This window comes from Heterodontus francisci, chromosome 12 (genome assembly GCF_036365525.1).
Source record: "Heterodontus francisci isolate sHetFra1 chromosome 12, sHetFra1.hap1, whole genome shotgun sequence".
In the NCBI taxonomy this organism is placed as follows: Eukaryota; Metazoa; Chordata; class Chondrichthyes; order Heterodontiformes; family Heterodontidae; genus Heterodontus; species Heterodontus francisci.
The window spans coordinates 96,860,434-96,888,310 of NC_090382.1; the positions used below are offsets into that span (position 1 = coordinate 96,860,434).

Here is a 27,877-nt window from a genome sequence, read left to right on the forward strand (position 1 = left end):
GTACCAACCCATGCTGCAAGCTCTCCCACCTTATTCCGGACGCTCCTGGCGTTGAAGTAGACACACTTTAAACCAAGTTCTTGCTTGCCAGTGCCCTCTTGCGTCCTTGTAACCTTTTCTTTTGCACATTAAAGCCAATTCTTCCAGCCATGTAAAACTGGGGTATGCATTTGATTTTTTTTGTTAGCTCTTTTACCTTGCCATCCCTTTTGGTTGCCCACTTTTCCCAGTGCCTTGCCATAAAAACAAGAAACATGGCTAAAGGATACACACCTAAAACACTAAGCTGTCTTTTCTTTCAGTTGCTGACTGACCTGCTGTATTCAATCATGTAGCATAGGCGGCCATTTTTTCCATCATGCTTATGCCAGTTCATCGAAAGAGCTGCCCAATTAGTCCCATTCTCTTTCTCTTGCCCCACAGCCATACAAAACTTCTCCTTTTCAGGTATATATCCAATTCTCTTTTGAACATTACTATTGAATCTGCTCCCACCACCCTCTCAGCAAGTACCAGATCATAATGGGGTGTAAAAGAAAACCTCTCTCTCCTAGCTCTTTTGCGAATTACCTTAAATCTGTGTTCGCTGGTTACTAACCCTCCTGTATATTACCAGCATTTCCATTTTAATTTCAAATATTTAGCATTTGCAGTATTTCCTTCATCAGTCAACCTCTTCAGTTTGCATCCCAAGAGAAGTACAAGAGATACCAAGTAGGAGAATGCTACTCACCTCATTTTTTTTTCACATCCTCGGCTGAAGCCAAGTGAGAACTGCTGCTCTGGATTGATGTGCTAAGTGGGGCAGTGTGTTAAAAGCAATAGAGTGAATATGGGTGAGACTGGAAGACTGATATTGGCCATAATATTTTCAGCGATGTTTGCTACCAGTAGTAATTTGATTTTACTACTTACAGCATTATAAAGAGCTGAATTAATTTAGCTCTTTTACAAACTTCTGGAACCATCACAGCTCATAGGTGGGTCAGTGAGGAGGGAGGACTACTTAGATTGGATAACATTAAAATTACACATTTTTCTGATATGGGGATTCCATTCAACTTGGGAATCAATAGTTTATTTTATACTGTTTGAAAAAATTAACATACTTGTTGATTACATCACCGCACTAAAGTCTTTACTCACTTTTGAAAACAAAGAAATGTTACAGTCTTTGATAGTTTAGTTTACAGCGAGTGGCTGCACCCCACAGATCAAGATGATCCCGAGTTCAATTTCTGATCTGTACGGAGTTAGCTGATCTTAGCTCGAGCAGTGATGGGATTTCTAGAATAGGGCTCGGTTTGCTGTTTCTGATTCAGGCATCCTTGTTGCAATGACAGATGTGGACATTGGATGAGGACAACATTGGTCTTGGTTGTTGTCAGATCGCTTTGGGGTTCAATCATGTGCCAACATTCACCATTAAGGCTTGTGCACCAATAATGATTACTTGGGCAAGGTACAGGAGGACAACCAGTGCCCATGGAACTGTATCTCTGGAAGGAGTCAAATCCTTCTGCAGAGTAAGGGAGAAAGCTGGCAAAGGGAGAAAGGAGATCATATTACCTATTTTACAACCTTCATATGTCAGTGGTTAATACTCTCCATTCTATTATCTTCTGGCATCATCTGAGAAAGAAACTCGAGTTGCAATTTCAAGCTAATAAGCAATAGTGAAAACTATTTTCTAATACAACTACTCAGTCAATTCCACAATATCTCAATTCAAGTTTATGCAATAATTAATAACATTGCCTACAGTTAGGTTGGTGTTATTAATGCCACATTAAAAGCAAGCACAAGTTACTAGCTATATTATTCCATACATAGTCACAGGAAAAATAATTCCATTAAATGTTTTTGGTTACACTATGGGTAATTTTCTATACCGAAGCTGTGAACATATGTATTAAACACAGATTTACTTTATTAAAGACAAATTAATTGTATATTTATTGCTGGCTTAATGTAATACTGTGTTTTAAGATGTGTACTAGATTTTTTTAACCACAGAACTTTTTTTTAAATAAAAAAATTATATTTGTAAACGTGTCTGTATTCAGCAACTCACATGGTGGGGGTGGGTAGTGCAGTGGCGCAGAGGGGCGATCAGGAACATTTCACATTTAAAGCACTTCTCACTTCCGACTTGTAAAATATAAAAGTATTTTGCTTCTCCAGACCAGAGGTAAAATTTCTCATTTCTCTCACTGGTGGTTTGGGGAGGACCCATTAGAAAAGAGAAGGGAAATCCACGATTGAGATGGACATGCATGAACTGTGGGAGATGCTGACTTGATAGACCAAATGGCCTGGTCTTCTGAGCTTTACATTCCCAAGCCAGATGACAGCTACTCCATGGGCAAGTGTTACAGTCAGGTGGCAAGAGGTATGGATGGTTCCCACTGTTCACCTCTCAACTGACAGCAATCATGTTTTGATAAAAATGTTGCGTTAGCCCGACTGTCTTTTGGGTCAAATAAACAGACAATTGACAGGTTTTCTCATTAGGTTAAAAAAACCTATTTTTACACAATTCTCAAAATGGCCACAACCTTACCCACGCTCACATTCACACACACATACACAAGAATACAGAGAGAAAAGGGGTAAGCAGTTCAAAGTGAGGCAAGTGTTCATGGTGTACAGTAAACCTGTTGAAACTTTTCATGAGGACAGTCTCTTTTAAAGGTGCAGGCCTGGGTGTTTGCAGTCTTGAACTTGAAGTGTTGTAGAGTTTTAGTGGTTGCAGCACAGCACAATGCTGATGGTGTGGATTTTATTACCTTCACAGATAATGAATCTTAAAGTCACTTTGTGATTCATCTGCTGTGGTGGCCATTCAGTTATTATTCAGCAGGGTTCTTCTTGCTTGGCTGGATCTCTTTCACAGTGCCTGGCTGGACTGCTTTCTGAAGGTGTTGGCTTGATCTCCCCTCTCTCTCTGTGGGTTACCTTTTTGAGGTAAAAATCCATCAGAGTTTCTGTTAGGAGACACAAGTCCTTCTCCCCTGGTGTAACCACACAATGAACCAGGATGTGGAAACTATGGCTATCGACTGATGTCTGAATGGGGACCATTCTGTTAACACGGTGCTATTTCACACCAATTTTGGTTTCGTCTGAGAGCCCACCTGTCTCCAGAATCCTTTGTTAGTTCATTCATGTCGATCAGATTCATTAATATGTAATATACCCCTTTCCATTTCAAAGGGGTTCGTCGCAGAGCTATTTCAGATGAGGTTAACGAGTTCCATTTTTTCCAGACAGATTTGTTGATTTTCCAGTACAGGAGGAGTCACATGACTTCTACTCCACTTTGACTGTGGTACCACCTTCTCGAGGGCAATTAGGGATGGGCAATAAATGCTGGTCTAGCCAGTGGCATCCACGTTCTATGAACAAAATTATCCATGTCTTTTCTTTTGTTTAGCAGTGGACTTTTTAAATTCATAATTCTTCCATTTCATTGTTTATTTCATCATGGTTCCTTCCATGCATGGCACAATTCTGGGGATCCATTAAAAGTCTATAGATACGATGTTGAGCAGATTCTCCTCCTCAATGCTGATTCAAAGCAATTAGGAAAATTCAGTACTGTCTGGTATACAAACTTATGCAGACACACAGAAAAATATATATAAATATAAGAATATATTTGGTTAGAGCTAAGGAACAGCAGAGGTACCATTACATTGCTGGGGGTATTCTATAAGGCACCAACGAATGGGAAGGATTAAGAGGGACAGGTTTCCAAGGAAATTAGAGAGGTGCAAGATTTATATAGACTGGGATAGTAATAGTTGCTATGCGCATCCAAAGTGCGATGATACAACATTCATGGACCAACTCTGAAGAGTTATGAAAAAAAGGACTTTGTTTTAAAATAAACCTTTATTTTAAAATGTGAACAATGGTCCAAAATGGCCAAAGAAAAAAGGGGATTCACCTTTTGTGTATCCAAACAGTCTGACAAAGGCAAAGGATAAATCTTCAAAGTCAAAAAGTGTTAATGAACCCATCTCACACTTCTCCTAAAAACATTCCAGAATTGAATATCTTCTAAAACAAAGGAGGTGTGATGTAGCCATGTCCTGGGCCATTGAATAAGCACCATCGGAAAGAAACCAGAGTATCTAACAGGAGGCGAGTGGTAATACTGTTCGACCTTAAAAACACAGACAACCAGAGATAAAGAGACACACACAGGGACTGAGCCAGAAGATGAAGCTATTTGCAACAGCTGGCATTCCAGCAAGCCAGAAAGCATATGCCCTGCTGAAAAAAAATCATCTTCAAGAGAACCTTCAATCAAGAGTGAAATCTACAATCATCTCAGGCCTGCAACTATCTAGAAATTGAGTCTCAAGAGAATTCAACAGGTTTATCATAAACACTCTCCCCCACAAAAACCCACCTACTTATTTCCCTTCTCTACCTGTTTCTTGTGTGTGTCTGTGCGCGAGCAAATGCATGTGTGAATGAGGTTGCAACAATATTGGAATAAGGCATATTGATCAATAAACTGACTTTCTGTTTTTAAAACCTACAAGAAAACGTGTCGCTATCTTTTTATTTGGAAAAACACAAAACACCAAGGGGCTAAAGCTCTTAACGCTGTGGCCAGGTGGAGAGTTAAACAGTAAGGAACCACCCACATACACCACATGACCGTAACATAGTGCAAAGGGCAGACAGAAGCAAGAATTTATAGTGTGTGTTCAGGAAATTTTCTACATCAATATGTTTCCACCTCAAAGAGGAAGGAGGGAATGAGGTGGGTCAAGTGAATCAAGTAACAGTAGGGGAACATTTAGGAGACAGTGACCATAGCATCATAAGGTTTAGGTTTGCTATGGAAAAGAACAAGGAGCAATCCAGAGAAAAGATAATGAATTGGGGGAGGGCTATTTCAATGGGGTGAGAACAGATCAGTTGGAATCAAAGATTGAAAGGCAAAACTGAAACCGAATAATGGTCTGCTTTTAAAAAGGAGATAGCTCATAGTCAAGGTACATTCCCATGAGGGGAAAGGTAGGGCAAGCAGATCCACAGCTCTCTGGATGACAAGAGATAGAGAGCAAGAAGAAAATTTGCTGACGATTCAAAAATAGGTGGGAGGGCATGTTGTGATGAGGACATAAGGAATCTGCAAGGGGATATAGATAGGTTGAGTGAATGGGCAAAATCTTGGCAGATGGAATTTAATGTAGAAAAGTGTGAGGTCATGCACTTTGGTAGGAAGAATCAAAAGGCAGACTATTACTCAATGGAGAGACTCTCCAAAAAAAGTGCAGCACAGAGGGATTTGAGTGTTCTTGTGCATGAAACACAAAAAGTTAGCATGCAGATGCAGCAAGTAATTAAGGCGGCAAATGGATTATGGCCTTTATTGCTAGGGGGTTGTTACAACTGTCTAGTTGTTACGATGTCTTGTTACAACTGTATAGGGTGTTGGTGAGGCTGTGCCTGGAGTACCGTGTACAGTTTTGGTCCCTGTATGCAAGAAAGGATTAAACTGGCATTGGAGGCAGTTTAAAAGAGATTCACTAGGCTGATTCCTGGGATGAGGGGGTTGACTTATCAAGAATGGCTAAACAGGTTACGCCTTTATTCATTTGAGTTTAGAAGAATGAGGGGTGATCTTAATGAAACATAAAAGATTCTGCGGGGGCTTGACAGATTAGATGTTGAGAAGATGTTTCCACTAGTGGGGGAATCTAGGGGCCATAGTTACAGAATAAGGGGACACTCATTTAAAACTGAGATGCGAAGGAATTTCTTCTCTCAGCGGGTAGTAAATCTCTGGAATTCTCTACCCCAGAGAGTTGTGGAGGCTAGATCACTGGCAGTATTTAAAGAGGAGGTAGATAGATTTTTGAAATATCGGGGAGATGAGGGCTATGAGGAGCTGGCACGAAAGAGGAGTTGAGGTCTGGGGCAGATCAGCCATGATCTTATTGAATGGCAGGGCAGGCTTGAGTGGCCTACTCCTACGTCTTATGAAAAAGGATGCATGTAACAGATGTCAGGTGGATAACACAATTGAGAACCAGGCTGAAAATAGAAGGTTCAGAGGGTAAGTGAAAAAACAAAAAAAGAGAAACAAAAAGAGGGTATGAGAAGAGACACGCAGCTCATCATAAAGAGGAATGTAAAAGTCTTCTTTGGGCATACCAATCGTAAAAGATTGGTAAAAGGAGGAGTGGGGCCAAATAGTGACCTAAAAGGGGATATATGCATGGAGGCAGAGGGTATGCCTGAGGTACCAAATGAGTACTTTGCATCAGTCTTTACCAAGGATTAAGATGCTGCCCAAGTAATGGTGAATCAAGAGGTAGTTGAGATACTGGATAGGCTAAAAATTGATAAAGGGGAGGTTGGCTATACTTAAAAGCGTATAAGTTACAAGGACTGGATGAGATGCATCCAAAGATACTTAGGGATGTAAGGGTGGAAATTGCTGAGGCAATGGCCATAATCTTCCAAACCTCCCTGGGTACAAGTATGGTGTCAGAGGACTGGATAATTGCAAATGTTACACCCTTGATCTAAAAAGGGTGTAATGTCAAGCCCAGCAACTATACAGCAGTCAGTTTGACCTCATTGGTGGGAAATTTTTTAGAAACAATAATTCAGGACAAAATTAATAGTCACTTGGACAAATGTGTATTAATTAAGGAAAAGGAGTAGGGATTTGTTAAGGGCAAATCCTGTTTAACTTAATGAGTTTTTTGATGAGGTAACAGAGAGGGTTGATGAGGGTATTGCAACTGATGTGGTGTACACATCACTTGCAAATCACTTTTGGTGACTTCCAAAAGGCATTTGATAAAGTACCACATCAGGCTTGTCAGCAAAGTTAGAGCCCATGGAATAGGACAGTAGCAGCATGGATACAAAATTGGTCAAATGAAAGGAAACAGAAAATTGTTGTGAACGTTTGTTTTTCGGACTGGAGGAAGGTATATAGTGGGGCTCTCCAGGGGTTTGTTTTGGGACCCCTGCTTTTCTTGATGTATATTAATACCTAGATTTGGGTGTACAGGGCACAATTTCAAAATTTGCAGATGACATAAAACTTGGAGGTATTGTGAACTGTGAAATAGTGACAACCTTCAAGAGGACATAGGCTGGACATGGGTGGACAGGTGGCAGATGAAATTTAATGCAGAAAAGTGTGAACTGATTCGCTTTGGTAGGAAGAATGAGGAGAGGCAATCTAAAAGGTTACAATTCTAAAGGAGGTGCAGGAGCAGAGGGACGTGGGGTATATATGCACAAATCACTGAAGGCTGCAGGACAGGTCGAGAAAGTGCTAAATAAAGCATACGGGACCCCAGACTTTATAAATAGGGGCAGAGTACAAAAACAAGGAAGTTATGATAAACCTGTATAAAATGCTGGTTTGGCCTTAGCTGGAATAATCTGGGCACCACACTTTCGGAAAGATGTGAAGGCATGAGAGAGGGTGCAGAAAAGATTCACGAGAATGGTTCCAGTGATGAGGAAATTCAGTTATGTGGATAGATTAGAGAAGCTGGGGCTGTTCTCCTTGGAGAAGAAAAGATAAAGAGGAGATTTGATAGAAGTGTTGAAAATCATGAGGGACCGAGACAGAGTAGATCGGGAGGAACTGTTTCCATTGGCTTAAGGATCCAGAAGCAGAAGGCACTGATTTAAGGTGTTTGACAAAAGCAGCAACAGCGATATGTAGAAAAACATTTCTATGCAGTAGTTAGGATCTGGAATGCACTGCCTCAGAATGCGGTGGAGACAGATGTAATCAGGGCCTTCAAGAAAGAACTGCATAATTATTGAAGAAAAAAAATTGCAGGGCTCCGGGAAAAAGGCAGGGGAATTGGACGAGGTGAGTTGCTCTTGCAGGAGAGCCAGCACGGATACAATGGGCCAAATGACCTCCTCTTGTGCTGAAACCATTCTGAAAATCATATACATTGTACAATTAACTGATGATGCAACACCCAGCTGCCAAAAATAAAAACCTACAATCCTCCAAACAACATGCAGAATGCATAAATTCCACACTGGCTTCAGATTCTTGGTATAGTACATTATTGCACTGTCATGCAGACCCCCACCTGCCAAGAATGAGGCATATTAATTTTGTAATATGAACATTGATTTTAAATTGTTGCTGGAATGAAGAAATGGCTTGTTTGAAGATCACCAGACACTGGGCTGGAAGGACATTTGCATACTAAAGAGACATTGCTTATGGAGACAAAGGATTATTCCCTGCTCCTATTAACCCAAATGGATTTTGATCACCAGACATTGAAGGTGTAAGGAAGCGCTTTCCAGAGACTAAGGTAATACAATCCACAAACCTTGCAGGAGAGAATGTTCCAAATAAGGAGCTAGTCACATGACTAAGTTGCTGGGCAACCTGAGGTCTTTTGAATTGTGTCACACAGAAAAGAACAGAAGGCTGTGTCCAACTGAAGCTCGAACAAGGAGGCCACTCTCTCTCGCTATCTCCCAAGCTACCAGACCCACGGAAGACATGTAAACCTCAAGAGAGTAAAGACTCCGACCTCGAAACAGGTTCAAGTGTGTACTGGGCCCCAACAAATTGCAGGACTTACTGGCAACCAAAGACTCCACAGCAAACTCAAAGGACAGTAAAATAGAAACCCATCTATTGCCTAAAACCTTTCTGTCTCTATCTGCGTGTGCGTTTATTACATATGCATGCTAGCGTGATCGTGTCGCACATTCGTAGTCGTTAACCGGATTACAGTTTAAGATTAATAAATTTCCACCTTTCTTGTTTAAGTCAAAGGAAACCTGTCTGATTTCTTTGCCTTACAACTGGAGCAGTGAACAAGGATTCACTGAGAGGGAACTAAAAACAATGTTTCTAAAATTAAACCCTGTTACGGTTAAACCAGGCAAAGGTTGAGAGGGAACCCCTCTCTCACCTGGTCATAATAGAAATTTGGGGGCTAGCATCCTGGATTTGACCCACAAACGAGAAACTGGAAGTAGGAAACAAATTGATCCCAAACAAAAAAGATTTCAATACAGGTTTTCTTGTAGTTGTGTGTGCTAGAAAACAAACATGTCTGCGACTGAAACCAGTAGCTCCCCAAGCCAGGGTGAAGTAAAGACCTGCTCAGGTTGGGAAAAAGAACCCGACCCGAACTCAACCGATCCACAGCGGGCCCCGAGTCCCTCAAATTTCACCCCGCACCCAACCCAACCCAAGCCTGACCATCCCTTTACTTACCCTCCGACTGGGAAGCTCCACAAAGCTGCAGCGTGCGTGATGACGTCATAGTGACGTCACTCACTCACTGCGCAGACTGAGTTCCGTCCCGGACTCCCAGTTCGGGTAAGTTTTTTTTATTTTTAACACTTACCAGCAGAGCACTTACAGTGTGTGTTCAGCCCAACCCAGACCTGACCCAAGCCCGAAAGCCGGACCCGACCTGACCCCAACATGTCGTTGGGCCCCCTGGGGGTTTGGGTCAGGTAGCAGGCCTTTAGGGTGAAGTAACTTGGGATAAGTTAAAAGCACTGTTTATGGAGTTGAGGAAAATGGCTGAGCAGTGTGGGATCACTGTCCGTGCTAAGGCTAGAAAGTCTGAACTCCTAAGACTAGCGGCCAAACATTTTTCCCTTGAATCTGAAGCAGAAACAGGGTTAGAAGTAGACTCCGACAGGGTATTGCTAGGAAAGATGCAATTGGAACAGAGGAAACTTGAATTGGAGGAAGGAGAGAGACAGGAGAGAGAGAGAATGAGCAACAGAAGAGAGAGCAAGAAAAAGCCTTCCAGAAGGAACTTGAAGACAAAGAGAGGGAGGAGAGAGAAACTTCCAGAAAGAATGAAAAGAGAGCTGAAAGGACATGAGTTAACGAGAAGGCGACAGAGTAACCCCAGTGAAAACATGGCCAATATGGAGGAACGTAATTCAGGGCTGGGTACAGAATTATTAAAACTTTCTCAACTGATTCCAAAATTGAATGAGGGAGACGTGGAAGTTTTTTTTGTGTCTTTTGAAAAACTGGCAAGGCAGTTAAAGTGGCCAGTTAAGGCTTGGAGTCTGCTGTTAGAGTAAATTAGTAGAAAAAGACCATGAGGTTTATTCAGTGTTGCCAGATGAGAGTTCAGCTAATTATGAACTTACCAAAAATGCTATCCTCGGGGCAAATGAGTTAGTACCGGAAATTTAGAACCATCAAGAAGCAAGCAGATCAAACTTACCTGGACTTTGAGAATTCAGCAGCTGAATTTTGACCAGTGGCTGAGGGCTCTTAAAGTACTGCTCAGCTATGAAAATCTCAGAGAAGAAACTTTGCTAGTGGAATTTACAAACTCTCTCCCACTCTCCATAATGGGCGGCGCAGTGGTTGGCACCGCAGCCTCACAGCTCCAGGGACCCGGGTTCGATTCTGGGTACTGCCTGTGCGGAGTTTGCAAGTTCTCCCTGTATCTGCGTGGGTTTTCGCTGGGTACTCCGGTTTCCTCCCACATCCAAAGACTTGCAGGTGATAGGTAAATTGGCCATTGTAAATTGCCCCTAGTGTAGGGAGGTGATAGGAAATATGGGATTACTGTAGGGTTAGTATAAATGGGTGGTTGTTGGTCGGCACAGACGCGGTGGGCCGAAGGGCCTGTTTCAGTGCTGTATCTCTAAATAAAAATAAAAATTAATAAGGATACATGTAGAAGAGCAGAAGGCTCATAGAGCCGGCAGGCAGCAGTCCTGGCTGATGAGTTCGCTCTCATTTATAAGTCGGTTTCCCAGGGGAAAACCTTTCCTAATTACCACCACAAATACGAAAAGGACAAAGGGTGGGAAGGTGATAGAAGCCCAAGCAGTCCTGGAAGGGAAAAAAAAGCAGGGGGCCCTTCTCCAGCCTAAAAAGAAGGTGCTATAAGTAGGAGTGAGACCCGGAGACCTGTGTGCTTCCATTGTAATAAAGCAGGGCATTTAAGAGCTGACTGCTGGAAACTAAAGGGAAAACCTATCGGGTTAGCAGGGCACTCCCGCTCAGTGAAGAAGTGAACCTGATGGAAAGCACAGCAGAACAAGCTGTGGTTTCAACTGCAGTAAGAGTGAGACCCAGGAAGCTTATGGCTGCAAGTGCAGGAATATTTAATAAGATTCCTGAGAATTATCAGGGTTTTATGTCCGAAGGGAGAGTAACCCCAAACTCCATAGTAATCCTCAGGGACACAGGGGCCACTAGATCCTTTTCAATGGGAAAAGGCCTGACCTTTACCTCAGAGTGCAATAAACTTCAGAATGGTAGTGAATGGTATTGGAGGGCAGGTCTACCTGTACCTTTACATCGGGTGCACTTGGAGTGCGACCTAGTTTCGGGACTGGTGATCTGGCGGTGATGGAGGCGGTAGTTTTCCCAGTAGTGAGAGACCGCAGGAGGTCAGAGAGATAGGGCAGTGGCAGGAGACGGTTCCCTGCAGTTTCCCTGAATGTGTAATGAATCAGGCCAAGATCAAACCAGCTCCCCCAGAGGAAACTGAATTGATACTGCAGGCAGATGACCATGAGGTCTTCCTGTACGAGACTTTCTTTGGAAAGTAAGTGATCCAGGGAATGAGTTAAATAGATCTTCCCTAGCTGAGGCTCAGCGAGCTGACCTAGTATTGAGAGAGAGCAAAGGCTGCCCAGTCTGAAATTGAAGCAGAGAAAGTCCCTGATTACGACTATTTAAAGAATGAAGTACTGATAAGGAAATGGAGTTCTCCTCACAGATTTGACAGCAAGGAGTGGATAGCGGTTCACCAGTTAGTGGTGCCGCAAAGGTACTGGAGAGAAATAGTAAGAATGGCCCATGACATTGCAGTGGTTGTACATATCAGTATATGGAAAAACCAAAGCCCGCAGTGGCGCAGTGGTTAGCACCGCAGCCTCACAGCTCCAGCGACCCGGGTTCAATTCTGGGTACTGCCTGTGTGGAGTTTGCAAGTTCTCCCTGTGTCAGCGTGGGTTTTCTCCGGGTGCTCCGGTTTCCTCACACAAGCCAAAAGACTTGCAGGTTGGTATGTAAATTGGCCATTATAAATTGCCCCTAGTATAGGTAGGTGGTAGGGAAATATAGGGACAGGTGGGGATGTGGTAGGAATATAGAATTAGTGTAGGATTAGTGTAAATGGGTGGTTGATGGTCGGCACAGACTCGGTGGGCCGAAGGGCCTGTTTCAGTGCTGTATCTCTAAAACTAAAACTAAAAATAAGACAGCAGTTTGGCCAAAACTCCACAAAGATGTGGTAGAGTACTGTAGGAGTTACCACATGTGCCAGGTTGAGGGGAAATCCCAACCTACAGTGACATCTGCACCCCTAAGTCCTGTATCAGTGTTTGGAGGACCCTCCAGCAGAGGCTTGGTGAACTGTTAGGGACCCCTGCCGAGAACAAAAGGGGGAATGGGAAAAAGGGACCAAGAGGGCAGGTTAAAGGAAGTCTGGGAAGAATCCAGGATGAAAACCCCGACTGTCCAGTCAGCCAACCCCAAAATGTTTGAAACATTGGACCACATATGCTCCTGTCTAAATGCAGACATTAGAAGCACTCTACCAGAGTTGCTAACAGAATTTACAGGCACCTACACAGACAAAGAAAGCCCTCGAGGGCAGGGAAACCATGAGGGTGATGCTTCACCTAGTGTCAAAGTGCCGCAGGGGAGTGCAGTAGAATATGGACAAATACCTGCAGGCAGGAGTGTCTGAGGACAAAGGGAAGATTAGCAAGGAATCATCCCCCACACTCAGGGAAAAAAAAAGAACCAACCATCCCAAAGGGAAAAGCCCTTGCATGACTCATCAAAGCACTGAAAGGGAGTTCAGAGTGGAACCGCCCACTGCCAGCACCCCTGAACAGAACTCCAACCTCGGGCTAATCAAACCTAACCCTCCCCCTGCAGACCTCAACAGAACAAAGACCCCTTAGGCAGTCATGGAAATATGCAAACTGAAAAAAACTTCCCCAAAAACCATATGTTTACTGGGATGCCAAAAAGGGCCTTTTAAAGCAGCACTGCTACCAAGACAAGACAGGCTGGAACAATTGTTAGGATTCTGAATGAATGAAAGAGATGCATGTGTTCTCCTGTCCTTGTCTTCTCTCTAGCCTTTTAATCAAATGCCCTTTTTAAAAAATAAATTGCATTTCATTCCACTGGGTGTGGAGGTGTCATGCAGACCCCCAACTACCAAAAATGAGGCATATTAATTTTGTTATATGAACATTGATTTTAAACTGTTGTTGAAATGAAGAAATGACTTGTTTGAAGATCACCAGACACTGGGCTAGAAGGACATTTGCATACTAAGACACTGCTTGTGGAGACAAAGGACTATTGCCTGCTCCAAGTAATCCAAATGGATTTTGATCAACAGACATTGAAGGTACAAGGAACTGCATTCCAGAGGCTGCTAAGGTAATACAGTCCACAAATCTCGCAGGAGAGACTGTTCCAAATAAGGAGCTAGTCACATGACTAAGCTGCTGGACAACCTGGGGTTTTTTGAATTGTGCCACACAGAAAAGAACAGAAGACAGTTTGCAACTGAAGCTGGAACAAGGAAGCCGCTCTCTCTCTCACTTTCTCCCAAGCCACTAGACCCACATAAACCTCAAGAGAGAAAAGATTCCGACCTTGAAACAAGTTGAAGTGTGCACTGGGTCCCAACAAATTGCAGGACTTACCAACAACCAAAGACTCCACAGCTAACTCAAAAGGACAGTAAAATAGAAACCCACCTATTGCCTCAAACCTTTCTACCTTTATTCTTTTCTACTTTTTCCGTCTCTATCTGCGTGTTTATCGCGTATGCATGCTAGCTTGGTTGCGTCATTAACCAGATTAGAGTTTAAGATTAATAAACTTCCACCTTTCTTGTTTATATCTAAGGAAACCTGTCTGATTTCTTTGCCTTACAATTAGAGCAATGAACAAGGATTCACTGAGGGGGAGCTAAAAACAGTGTTTCTATAATTAAACTCTGTTACGGTTAAACCAGGCAAAGGCTGAGAGGGAACCCCCAGACCCCTTCTCACCTAGTCGTAACATACATGTCAGCAACTGATAGGATAATGGTACAATCTTTTTAACTGTTGCTATTTATGGAGGAAGAGAGTACAACTGATATGTTCAAGATAAAGACTGATTAATATCTCATTTTACATGAGAACATCTCACGCAGATAACCCCAAGACTCCAATGGCCTAAACTGAGTTTTAACTTACCAAGTAAAGATAACTATAATGCTACATTATCACAGTGTGATCAAACAGCATAAGCATGGTTGGGAATAGGTTGTGCTATTAAAAATTATTTTGGTCAGATGACTCCAAAAACCTAGATACAGAAGATGCTTAATGTAAGGATCAATATTCTTACCAGTGTATATTACCAGTCAGGCATGCAGCATCTTCACTTGATACTGTCTGCAATTCAAACCATCAGCAATGCTTAATCAGCAAAATTCCTTAGAGCAAAACTACAAATGCATTGAGAACTACTTGGCTTTTAGGGACTTCCAGAACTCAACAAATAAATCATCTTTCACTGATCACAGAAGTGAACCCATCTTAGTAACATGCAGAATCACCAAAGGTACAGACATTTTAAGACTTGAGACTGTTGTCAGGACACAGGGGAAGCACTCCTGTGAATCTCCCATTTCCGTTACAAAGGCATCTCACCTGGATCTGGGCATCAGTTTTTTTTAAGAGGCAGTTACACATAATAAAACACAGATATATCTATGAACAATGAATTTCTAGAGAGGGAATGGGGCTGCATCTTGATAAATGAAAGATGGTATCCTCCAAGATTGAAAAGGAAAGTCATCTTATTTTCTGACTCCCTCAGCATCCTGCTTTCAAAACAGGACTCTGACACAGTAATATCAAGAAGCTCAAAATCTTTCAAACCTTTTAAACATGAACAAAAGAACCGAACTCCAGAAGTGAGGTGAGAGTGACTGCCCTTGACATCAATGCAGCATTTGACCAAGTGTGGCTTCAAGGAGCCCGAGCAAAATTGGAGTCAATGGGAATCATGGGGAAAACTCTCTGCTGGTTGGAGTCATACCTAGCACAAAGGAAGATGGGTGCGGTTGTTGGAGGTCAATCATCTCATCTCCAGGACATCACTGCAGGAGTTCCTCAGGATAGTGTCCTAGGCCCAATCATCTTCAGCTGCTTCATCAATGACCTTCCCTCCATCATAAGGTCAGACGTGAGGGTGTTTGCTGATGATTGCACAATGTTCAGCATGACTCATAGGCTGCTTCAGTGTCTGAGAAGTTATGTCCATATGCAGCAATCCCTGCACAACATCCAGGCTTGGGCTGATAAGTGGCAAGCAACATTCTCGTCACACAGATGCCAGGCAATGACAATCTCAAAAAAGAGAAGCCAACCATCTCCCCTTGACGTTCAATGGCATTACCATCGCTGAATATACCACTATCAACATCCTGAGGGGGTAACCATTGACCACAAACTGAACTGGACCAGCCACATAATTACTGTGGCCACAAGAGCAGGTCAGAGGCTGTGGGAATTCTGTGGTGAGTAACTCATTTCCAATTCTCCCACAGTGCCTGCTCACCATCTACAAGGCACAAGTTAGGAGTGTGATGGAATACTCTCCATTTGCCTGGATGGGTGCAGCTCCAACATTCAAGAAGCTTGACACCATCCAGGATAAAGCAGGACTACGTGCATGCCAAACTGTGTAAGCAGCATGTGATAGACAGAGCTAAGCGATCCCACAACCAACGGATCAGAAGTAAGCTCTGCAGTCCTGCCACATCCAGCTGTGAATGGTGGTGGACAATTAAACAACGAACTGGAGGAGGTCGCCCCACAAATATCCCCATCCTCAATGATGGGGGAGCCCAGCACATCAGCGCGAAAGATAAGGCTGAAGCATTTGCAATAATCTTCAGCCAGAAGTGCCGAGCTGATGATCCATCTCAACCCCCTCCTGAAGTCCGCAGCATCACAGATGCCAGACTTCAGCCAATTCGATTCACTGCAGGTGATATCAAGAAACGACTGAAGGCACTGGAGACTGCAAAGGCTATGGCCCTGACAATATTCCAGCAATAGTACTGAAGACCTGTGCTCCAGAACTTGTCGTGCGCCTAGCCAAGCTTTTCCAATATAGCTACAACATGGCATCTACCCGGCAACGTGGAAAATTGCCCAGGTATGTCCTGTACACAAAAAGCAGGACTAATCCAATCCGGCCAATTCCCACCCCATCAGTCTACTCTCAATCATCAGCAAAGTGATGGATGGTGTCATCGACAGTGCTGTCGTGAAGCAGTTGCTTAGCAATAACCTGCTCAGTGACGCTCATTTTGGGTTCCACCAGGGCCGCTCAGCTCCTGACATTACAGCCTTGGTTCAAACATGGACAAAAGAGCTGAACTCAAGAGGTGAGGTAAGAGTGACTGCCCTTGACATCAAGGCAGCATTAGACAGAGTGTGGCATCAGGGAGCCCGAGCAAAATTGAAGTCAATGGGAATCATGGGGAAAACTCTCTGCTGGTTGGAGTCATACCTAGCTTAAAGGAAGATGGTTGTGGTTGTTGGAGGTCAATCATCTCATCTCCAGGGCATCACTGCAGGAGTTCCTCAGGGTATGTCCTTGGCCCAACCATCTTTAGCTGCTTCATCAACGACCTTCCTTCAATCATAAAACGTCAGATGTGGGGATGTTCGCTGATGATTGCACAATGTTCAGCACCATTCGTGACTCCTCAGATACTGAAGCAGTCAGTGTAGAAATGCAGGAAGATCGGGACAATATCCAGGCTTGGGCTGATAGGCGGCAAGTAACATTCGCGTCACACAAATGCCAGGCAATGACCATCTCCAACAAGAGATCTCCTATCTTCCCTTGACATTCAATGGCATTATGATCGCTGAATCCCCCACTATCAACATCCTAGGGATTACCATTGACCAGAAACTGGAGTAGCCATATAAATACCGTGGCTCAAAGATCAGGTCAGAGGCTAAGAATCCTGTGGAGAGTAACTCACCTCCTGACTCCCCAAAGCCGACCCACCATCTACATGGCGCAAGTCAAGAGTGTGATGGAATACCCTCCACTTGCCTGGATGGGTGCATCTCCAACAACACTCAAGAAGCTCACCACCATCCAGAGCAAAGCAGCCCACTTGATTGGCACCCCATCCACAAACATTCACTCCCTCCACCACCGATGCAGTGGCAGCAGTGTGTACCATGTACAAGAAGCATTGCAGCAATGCACCAAGGCTCCTTAGACAGCACCTTCCAAACCTGCGACCTCTACCAATTAGAAGGACAAGGGTAGCAAATGCATGGGAATACCACCACCTGCAAGTTCCCCTCCAAGCCACACATCATCCTGACTTGGAACTATAATCACCTTTCCTTTACTGTCGCTGGGTCAAAATCCTGGAACTCCCTTCCTAACAGCACTGTTGGTGTACCTGCACCCCAAGGACTGCAGCAGTTCAAGAAGGCAGCTCACCACACCTTCTCAAGGGCAATTAGGGATGGGCAATAAATGATTGCCTAGCCAACGATGCCCACATCCCTCGAACAAAAAAAAACTAGCCAAATAACTGTGGTGAGAAATAGACTGGCAAATCGTAAATCAATATTTAATATATTTTAGCAGTATTTGCTAAAAGTGAGAGGACTGAACGGTCTTAGGAGCTGCGCAGACATGAAAGTGACTAAGAAATTCAGAGTATAATTTACAGAAATAAACAATTAAGTTACATTGATATTGTACTTTTTCTGACCTCAGGATGTCTCAAAGTGCTTCAAAGCCAATGAAGTACTTTTGAAGTGGCGTCACTGTTATGTAAGGAATAAAAGAAAATATTGTAAATGATGTAGTATGCAATGCTCTTGAGGTTGAGACTGAGGTGTGCTGCTGGGGCAGAGTGGGGGGGGGGGGTGCGGGGGCAGGGGTTTTACACTGTATTGGGCTGTTCTATTATCTGAAATTGCTTGATGCTGACACTAGGTACCTGGAAAAGGAACAGTTCCATTCACCAGCATTGTCACTCACCTTGATGAGCACAAGAACAATAACAAAATAGGCTACAAACTATTCTCTGTCAGAGTACAATCTCAGGCAGAGCCCAAATCAAAGCTAATTATCCTTCCCCAGCCCATGATCACTTAAAAGTTTCAAAAAAGGATAAGAAATCACAAACACAATATTTTAATTAAATAGAAGTAGCGAATAAATACATTACTTGACAAATCATTTCCCTTAACTATTATTAAGGATCATTATTATGCCAGCTCCTCAGTCTCACTCTCTGTGTTAAGGTGTGCTATCCCCAGTCTGTACAAACTATCCCGTATCACCACCTCTCCAGGCTGACAGCTCTGCAAGACTTCACTGATTTGTTGGTTTACAATATCTCTGCTGGTGAGGAAGTCAACCAAGCGATTGTATAAATAATAGTAAGTAGCATTTTCAAAAGTGATGGCTTTGTGCCGCATATTATCCACCTTGCTGTCTGGAATAGTTTTGAGGACATCACTATATGGCTCCAGCTCATTGCAAAGGCTGATAGAATGGTGTCTTGTCATTGTGTTCCTTTCTGCGCTCTGATCTGTATCATGGCATACAATTCTGCGGGCATTGGACTTGGTTACAGGATGTTGAACATTGTTCTCCGTTACAGTCACATCCATGGTGTAATGTTGATCGAGTAGCTCCGGACAGGACACATGCTGGAAGCAGAATTCAATTTTAGATCCATTAGCAGAATATCCACCATTGAGCTCTAACATGCCGAATTTATTACCTATTATTTTCCAAAAGCAGAAACTCATATACAGTTTGTTAATGACTCATAGCTAGTGGCGTACTTGGTTACACTGAAAGGGTTCAGAATGCCTTGGGACTCTCAGGAAAATTGGGGGGGGGGGGGAGGGGGGGGAAGGGGCATGGATAATATAGTACAATAGAACTATTCCTAGGGCTATTCAGGAAATCTCCCCTTTTCCCATATGCCTAGATTGTCCCCAGTACATATCCAAGATTAGCAATATTGCTTTGATGTTCTATCTTGTATCCTTGCAAAGGATAGAAAAAAAAGGGGAAATCATTAGTGCTGCAATCTGCTCAATGTCTCAGGCAACCAAGGCCAAAGATTGAGAGAGAAAACAAACTTACATTTACACAGTGCCTCATTTACATCCTCAGGAGATCCCAAAGCACATAGATTTTAAAATGTAGTTACTGTTATGTAGGCAAATATGTCAGCCAATTAAGGCGTTGTCCTCAACTCAGTGGTACCACTCTTACCCAAGTCAGAAAGTGGTGATTCCAATCCCACTCCAGAGATTTGAGCACATCAGTGTAATTCTGAGAGTGCTGCAATGTTGGAGGGGACGTCTTTTGGATGAGACAATAAACCAAAGCTCCCTCAGTAAAAGATCCCACGGCACAAAGGAGTGTTTGGAAGGGGTGACTAAACCTTTGATCGAAGAGGTGTTTTATGAGGGGGAGGTGTAAAGCTGGAGGGGCTTGGCATGAAAATTCCAGAGTACCCAGCCTGAGTGGGGTTGCTAATGGTGAGGTGAAGGGAGCAGTCATGTCTAAGAGGCCAGATGAAGTGTGAGTTGGGAATAGAGGCATTAAACGGCTGCATTAGGCTAGAAATAGGAAAGGAAAACCATGAAGAAATTTAAAGATGTGACAATGTATATTAAAAACTGTAAACTCATAGTTCACACAAATAGTAACCGACTAATGAATGTGAAGCAAAAAACCATGTAGTACTTCTGGGTTAGAAATTGCTTGAACATGGGTAAGAAAACATTTGAACAAAAATAACCCACTGGTTCTGAGACTATGTTTGGTATAAATTGCATTAACTTTCAGGTTATCTTAGAAGTACTTAGATGCAGTACAAACCTTTAGTGGCTCCAGTGGATCTGAAAAACAGCCTTGTTTATGTCCCCATATTTGTCCAGCAATTTCTGGATACCGCACATCTGCATTTAATGCAACTTGTGGAGCCATGTCAACCACATACACAGGGGGCCAGTAGCGTGATGACACCAGCAGGTCAACATGGTCACGTGCAGATTCGCTTCTCACAAGATACTTTGATCCACAAACAACCTGGTCACAAAATTTGTGAACTTTATATGGCAGCAAATGATAGACAGCAATGCTAAATTCAGCAATTTGAAAGATGGAATGAAAAGTAGTTGCATTGATAGCACCTTTCACATCCTCAAGATATCCTAAAGCACTTTACAGCTAATGAAGTACTGTTGAATTGCAGTCACTGAGGGGGAAAAAAAGCTACTGCATTTCTCTAATAGAAATAAGATAAATGACCAGATAATCTGTTTTAATAAATGTTAGTTGAGGGGTTAATGTTGGCCAGTATACCAGGGAAACTGCCCTAAAATCAAGTCATGAGCTCCAAGCAGAATTTGAGCACATAAACTAAACTAGCACATCACAGCGATACGGAGTGCGGCGCATTATTGAAGGTACCTTCTTTTGTGTGAAATGTTGAACCAAGCCCGGTCGGCCTAAGCAGATAGATGTTTAAAAAAAACCCTTGGCTCTACTTGAAGAACACCAGGGAGTTCTCCCAGAGTCCAAGACAACATTTATCCTTCAACTCACACCATCAAAATATTGACCCTAATTTCATTGACAGCTTGCTGTGTGCAAATTGGCTTATTGCAAGATGTTGGCTGTGAAGGGTTTGAAGACTTCCTGCAGATGTGAAAGGCACTATATAAATGCACGTTTGTTATTTCTTTAATCGTTTTTTCAAAATATGACAAAAAGCAATCAGTTTAGGTTAAAAATTCCATGTATTCCATAGAAGAAAAGGAATTCTACGAAAGTACTTTGTCAGTTGGTTTTGCATTTGAACGAAGAAAATTGCCTTAATATTTCCTTCTTGCAGGTGCCTGAACATAACTCTATTCCTACTGCATAAATAGGATAGGATTTCCACTGCGTTTTTAAGGGGAAATTAAGCACATATTTTACAACAAGGTAAGATCTTTCCAAAAGTAAATGCCAAAAACAAGAGAACAACAATCACTGTGGTTGCAGGACTGATTTGCGAATCCCCTAGGTACTCATACCAAAGAAGTTAATATGTTGGAAGATGTTTTAAACAATACAGCCCGGGTTTCACGAGAGTGGGCTTACTAAGCCATTCTCCCACTTTCAAAGGCTTTTTAAAGTCAGATTCTGGGAGCTCAGCATCCATGAGCTGACTCCTGATGTATATGCTATTAAAACTGGTTTTCATTGGGCAGCAGCAGACTTGTAGATTCAGTTTTACTAACTCCTATAAGGCAGGAACAGCCTAGGAAGGCTCAGTGAAAATAGGTCTTCCTCAATTTTGGTTTGCATTGATGCAGCCTGTGTGTGTCATTTAACAAGAACAAAAGGAACAGGGGTACGCCATACAGCCCTTGAGCTTGTTCTGCCATTCAGTTAGATCATGGCTGATCTGTACCTCAAATCCATTTGTCTGCCTTTTCTCCATTTCCCTCGATACCCTTACACAGAATAATCTGTTAAGAATTTCAAAGCCTTTTCCACTACCACTTGTACAACTGAAACAATCGTCCTCACTTTTGAAATCCAACTTCCGAGAGATAAAAGTCAACATTCCATTAGAAATTTTGATTACTTATTGTATCTGTGCAATAGCTTTTTGTAATTTATGTACATAAAACCTGAAAGCCTTTACTCCTCCACAGCTCCTAGACTCTCAGCGTTAAGAAAATATCCAGATTTGTCTAAAGAATATGAAAGCACCTAAATAACATACAATAAGGAGATCTCCTCACTCCTTATGACTGATCAGTGAGATTGGTCTGATTAACTTTAAGAACCTTTCCTCTGTTCAATTCCCCAAAGAACTCTTCCAGGGCCTTGTCATGCTTTTAGTGAATTCTAAATGACGGTAAACAGTCTACAATAATCCTCTGCTACCTCATGTATAATTTCTAAACATGTGCCGGCACAAGGAGCCAAGGCCAGATGTCCTCATTGATTATTGCTGTGAAACAGTGTAACACCAGACTTCATTAACTATGCATTTCCTGTGACCTAAATGTAGTGCACATATTGTCAAAGAAGCCATTGTGATTTCACTTAAATTCAATGCTACCATGCACATTTTTTGCATTTCGTATTTTAAATGCTGGAATAATTCAAGAAGAAAACAAGTGAAGGCCTTTTCATAAAAGTAAATTCTCACAGAACGCACAAGGTCACATGGCTTTGTTAATATCCGACAGCATTCATTTTAAATGGAGCCGATCTGGAATGTGGGAATGTTGGGTTGCACAGCTAAAGTTGGCCTGAAATTTAGGTTAGAATGCAACTACTGTTTCCCCACTGCAGAGTACGTACTTAGATGCTGATACACCAAGAGAAAGAGCAATGTAATGTTTTGAGAATGCTAATGTAAATGATTTTCTAAATTTCAGCTATGCCAGAGATACCCTTTAGAAACTAAGTACTTCCCAAGGAAAATGCAGAAGGAGAAGAAACAGAATCATCTGGTGCCAGTTTCATTTACCTCATCAAAGCAACTCAAGTACTGTATCTAGGCAAGGGAATGGTATTTAGGCTAAACAAAAACAAATAGACAATTCAGCCAATATTCCAGAATTCACCATAGATATGGGCTAATTTCTTCATAAAGTGAATTCCAGATCTTGGTGCTACCAGGCACAGATTACTCACTTCTCCAGCTGGGCAGAGGGGTAGAATAAAAATAAAAGTCAATCTTCAGGAATACGTACAACAGCAACACTGGTACAGACCTGAAAGGAGACTACTTTAAATGGTGTATGTTCCAGTAAAGAACTGAAACTTTAAAACAGATCACAGAGATGCATACAAAATTCTGCATCAACCCACCTTATCCCCAAAATATGCCTAGTCCATTATAGGTTTAGAGCATTCTGCAGATACAGCCATTCATGATTCAGAGATGCAGGTTTTCCAGATTAAAGCCATTTGAGGCAACCCACATTACATGGAACACAAGAAATGGGTCCTCAAGCCTACTTCACCATTCAGTAGGATCATGGTTGATCTTCGACCACAACTCCACTTTCCTCACCCAATTCCATTATCCCACGATTCCCTTCGAGTCCAAAAATCTATCAGCCTTTCATATACTCAACAACTGAGCATCCAAGGTCCTCTGGGGTAGAGAACTCCAAAGATTAACCCGAGAGAAAAAATTTCTCCTCATCTCAGTACAAAATTGCCATCTCCTTATCCTAAGACTATGCCCCCCCTAGTTCTAGACTGTCTAGCCAGGGAAACAGCCTCGCAGCATCTACCCTGACAAGTGCTCTCAGAATCTTTTATGTTTCAATGAGATCACCTCTCATTATTCTAAATTTCAGACAGTATAGATACATTCTACTCAATCTTTCCTCAGAGGACAACCCTCTCATTCCAGGAATCAATCTAGTGAACCTTTGCTTCATCCACTCTAAGATAAGCATATCCCTCCTTAGCTATGGAGACCACGGTACTTCAGGTGTGATCTCACCAAAGCCATGTATAATTGTAGCAAAACTTCCTTATTCCTGTACTCAACTCCCTTGTAATAAAGGCCAACGTATCACTTGTGTTCCTAATTTCTTGCTTTTCCATGCATGTTGGCTTTGCTCATGTACTAAGATACACAAATCCCTCTGAACACCAACATTTAATAGTTTCTCACTATTTAAAAATATTCTGTTTTTCTATTCTTCCTACCAGGGCGGCACAGTGGCTAGCACCGCAGCCTCACAGCTCCAGCGACCCGGGTTCAATTCTGGGTACTGCCTGTGTGGAGTTTGCAAGTTCTCCCTGTGTCTGCGTGGGTTTCCTCCGGGTGCTCCGGTTTCCTCCCACAAGCCAAAGACTTGCAGGTTGGTAGGTAAATTGGCCATTAGCAATTGCCCCTAGTATAGGTAGGTGGTAGGAAAATATAGGGACAGGTGGGGATGTGGTAGGAATATAGAATTAGTGTAGGATTAGTGTAAATGGGTGGTTGATGGTCGGCACAGACTCGGTGGGCCGAAGGGCCTGTTTCAGTGCTGTATTTCTAAAACTAAAACTAAAAAAAATGAATAGCCTCACATTTCCCTACATTATCCTCCATCTGCCACCTTCTTGCCACTCACATAACCTGTCTCTATCTCTTTGCAGACCAGTGTCCTCCTCACAGGTCTGTATCGTTACCACAATTGGACACACTACACTTGATCCCTTCATCTGAGTCATTAATATAGATTGTAAATAGCTGAGGCCCCAGCACTGATCTTTGCGACACCCCAGTAGTAACAGCCTGCCAACCTGATATCGACCCTTTTATTCTTACTCTGATTTGTCTTTTAACTAATCCTTTATCAATGCCCCCCAACCCTATAAGTCTTGATGTTGTGCAGCAATCTTTTGTGACACTTTATTGAATGTCTTTCGAAAATCCAAATATATGACATCCACTGTTCTGGTGAAAGGTCACAGACCTGAAAGTTAATTCTGTTTTTCTCTTCATTGATGCTGCCAGACCTGCTGAATATTTCCAGCATTTTCAGTTTTTATTATGACATCCACTCAAAAAACAAATAGATTTGTCAAACACGATTTGCCTCATAAAACCATGTTGACTCTGCCTAATCATATTATGATTTTCTAAGTGCTCTGCTATCATGCTGCTCATAATAAATTCTAGCATTTTCTCAACTCGTGATGCCAAGCTAACTGGCCTGTAGTTCCGTGTTTTCTCTCCCTCCTTTCTTGAACAGCGATGTTATATTTTCTACCTTCCAATCCACTGGGACCATTCCCGAATTCAGGCAATTGTAGAAGATTAAAACCACCGCATCTACTATCTCTGCAGACTCTGGAATGCAGGCCATCAGGTTCAAATAATTTGTTGGCTTTTAGTCCCATTAATTTCTCTAGCACTTTTTCTATTCTATTAATTACTTTCAAGTTCCTCAATTTCATTAGACTCCCGGTTCCCTACCATTTCTGGTATGTTTTTGTGTCTTCTACTTGACACCATCCAGGACAAAGCAGCCAGCTTGATCAGCACCCTATCCACCACCTTAAACATTCACTCCCTCCACCACCAGCGCACAGTGGCTGCAGTGTGTACTATCTACAAGATACACTGCAGCAACTTGCCAAAGCTCCTTCAGCAACACCTTCCAAACCCATGACCTCTACCACCTAGAAGGACAAAGGAAGCAGATACATGGGAACACCACCACCTGCAAGTTCCCCTCCATGCCACATACTATCCTGACCTGGAACTATATCGCTGTTCCTTCACTGTTACTGGGTCAAAATCCTGGAACTCCATACCCAACAGCACTATAGATGTACCAACACCACATGGACTGCAGCAGTTCAACGTGACAGTTCAATACCACCTTCTCAAGAGTAATTAGTGTTGGGCAATAAATGCTGACATTACCAATGATGCCCCCACCCCATGAATGAATAAAAAAATTAAGACAGATACAAAATATTTGTTTAACATGCCTGCCATTTCCATATTCCCCATTTTAATTTCTCCTGTCTCAGCCTCCAAGAGACCCATGTTTACTTTTGCTACTCTCTTCCCTTTTACTTATTTGTAGAAGCTCTTGCAATCTTTCTTGCTAGTTTTACTCTATTATATTTTCTCCCGCTATTAACTTTTTGGTTATTCCTTGCTGGTTTCTACACTCTCTATTCTCAGGCTTACTACTCTTCTCAGCAAAATTATAAGCCTCTTCTTTTACTTGAATATTAACCTTAACCACTTTAGATAGCCACAGATGGATCACTTTTTCCATGGAGTTTTTATTTCTCAATGGAATGAATACTTTTTCAGAATTATGAAATATTTCTTTTAAATGTTTGCTTCTTCTCATCTACCATATCATTTCATTTGATTTCTCAATCTGCCTTACCCAGTTCATCCCTCATACCTATGTAATTGGTTTATTTAAGTTCAAGACTGTAGTTTCGGACTTAAGTATGTCACTTTCGAATTTAATGTGAAATTCTTAACATATCATGATCAATCTTCCCCAGAGGAACCCTTACGAAATAATCCTGTCTCATACATAAGACAAGATCATAAATAACCTGCTCCCTGGTTGGTTCCATGACATATTGGCACTAGCAAATTGTCTCGAATGCATTCCATGAAATCATCCTCCAAACTACTTTTGTCAATTTGGTTTGCACAGTCTATATTAATAAAGACCTCCCCTTGATCACTGTAATACCCTTGTTACATGCACCTCTAATTTCTTGATTTATACACAGCCTGACACTACAACAACTGTTGGGGGGCTATAAACTACTCCCTTTAGTGCTTTTTGCCCCTGGTTATTTATCTCCACCCATACTGATTCTACTTCCTGATCTTCTGAGCCAAGATCCTTCCTTGCTACTCACCTTGTCATCCTTTATTATCAGGGCTATCCCTGCTCCTTTTCCACTTTGTCTTTTTGCAATGTCAAGTACCGCGGAATATTTAGTTCCCAACCTTGGTCACCATGCAACCATGCTCGTGTAATGGCTATTAGTTAAAATCTATTTGTCTCTTTAATTTATCTATCATGTTATGAATATTTCATGCATTCTTTTAATTTTAGCTTTTACCATTTTTCCCTGATTTGACCCAATTCATTAATGAACATTTGGAGTTAAATTCAGACCCTTCTTGTCATACCCTGCTGCTCTTTATTCAAATTGCTACACTGCTGTATTGCTTTGACTTTTCTTTAGCTTTATAAATTTCCTTGAACCCTGGTATTAAGGGATATGGGGCAAAGGCAGGTAAATGGAGTTAAGTCATAAATCAGCCATGAATGGCAGAACAGGTTTGAGGAGCTAAGTGGTTTACGGCCGTTCCTATGTTCAATATCCTGCTTTTTCTTTAAAGTCCTATCTAAGCCCTAATTATTCAATTCTCCAGGACACTGGTGCCAGCCCGATTTAAGTGGAGGCCTCCCAACAGAATAAACTCCAGTGCCCCATGAATTAAAACTCCTCTTTCCCAAATCACTCTTCGAGCCACGCATTCAACTCTGATTTGTTTGAGCCTGGTTCAGATAATAATCCAGAAATTACTATCTTTGAGGTTCTGCTTATGAATTTTGACCCAAGCACCTCAAACTCCTTCAGCAGAACCTTATTCATAGTTCTACCTATGCTTTTGGTTCCTATGCGGCTCACAAGAACTGGATCCTTTACTAAAAAAAGATGGAGGGCAATTCTGCACACAATACTCTAACTGCGGATTTAAGATTTTATACTATATTAGCTCTTGGCTTGTACATTCTATGGCTTGTACATTCTATACCTCGTTATAAAATCTAGAATCCATTAGCTTTTCAAAAAATACCCAAGCAACTTGAGGTGCTGGCTTTAATGTCCTGTGGAACAGTACCCACATATTCCTTTGATTTTCCAAAGCACCCAGCTTTTGGTAATGAATCTAAAGCATATGACTCACGACCAACAGATTTAAGTTCCTTTCATAGGTCCAAACTTCACTCAGGTTTCCACTCCACAACAAAAAGGGATAATCTTTCATCCTACATAAAAGCAGCTCGGGAATTGGGGCTCAGACGAGCACAACCGTCATATGGAACACTCCCAACTGAAGCGAACATAGGAGCAGGAGTAGGCCATTCAGTCCATCGAGTCTGCTCCACCATTCAATGCGATCATGGCTGATCAGCCACTTCAATGCCTTTTTCCCCACACTATCCCCATATCCCTTTATGTCACTGGTATTTAGAAATCTGTCAATCTCTGCTTTAAACATACTTAATG

General features: G+C 42.2%; 1 protein-coding gene across 4 annotated transcripts in view; it reads right to left on the reverse strand.

The window, feature by feature from the left end:
• Positions 1-18,225: 18,225 nt before the first annotated feature.
• hmgxb3 (HMG box domain containing 3) overlaps positions 18,226-27,877 on the reverse strand; it is a 94,471-nt gene continuing 84,819 nt past the window's right edge. For 3 of the 4 annotated variants that reach the window (XM_068043890.1, XM_068043891.1, XM_068043889.1), the window contains 2 exons: positions 19,952-20,161; positions 18,226-18,762 (listed from right to left, as the gene is read on the reverse strand). In XM_068043890.1, coding sequence (XP_067899991.1) covers positions 18,316-18,762; positions 19,952-20,161 — 657 coding nt within the window. In that variant the 3' untranslated portion in view covers positions 18,226-18,315. Of the gene's footprint in view, positions 18,763-19,951; positions 20,162-27,877 lie in introns of those variants that run through there. The other variant, XM_068043892.1, reaches the window with a different exon arrangement.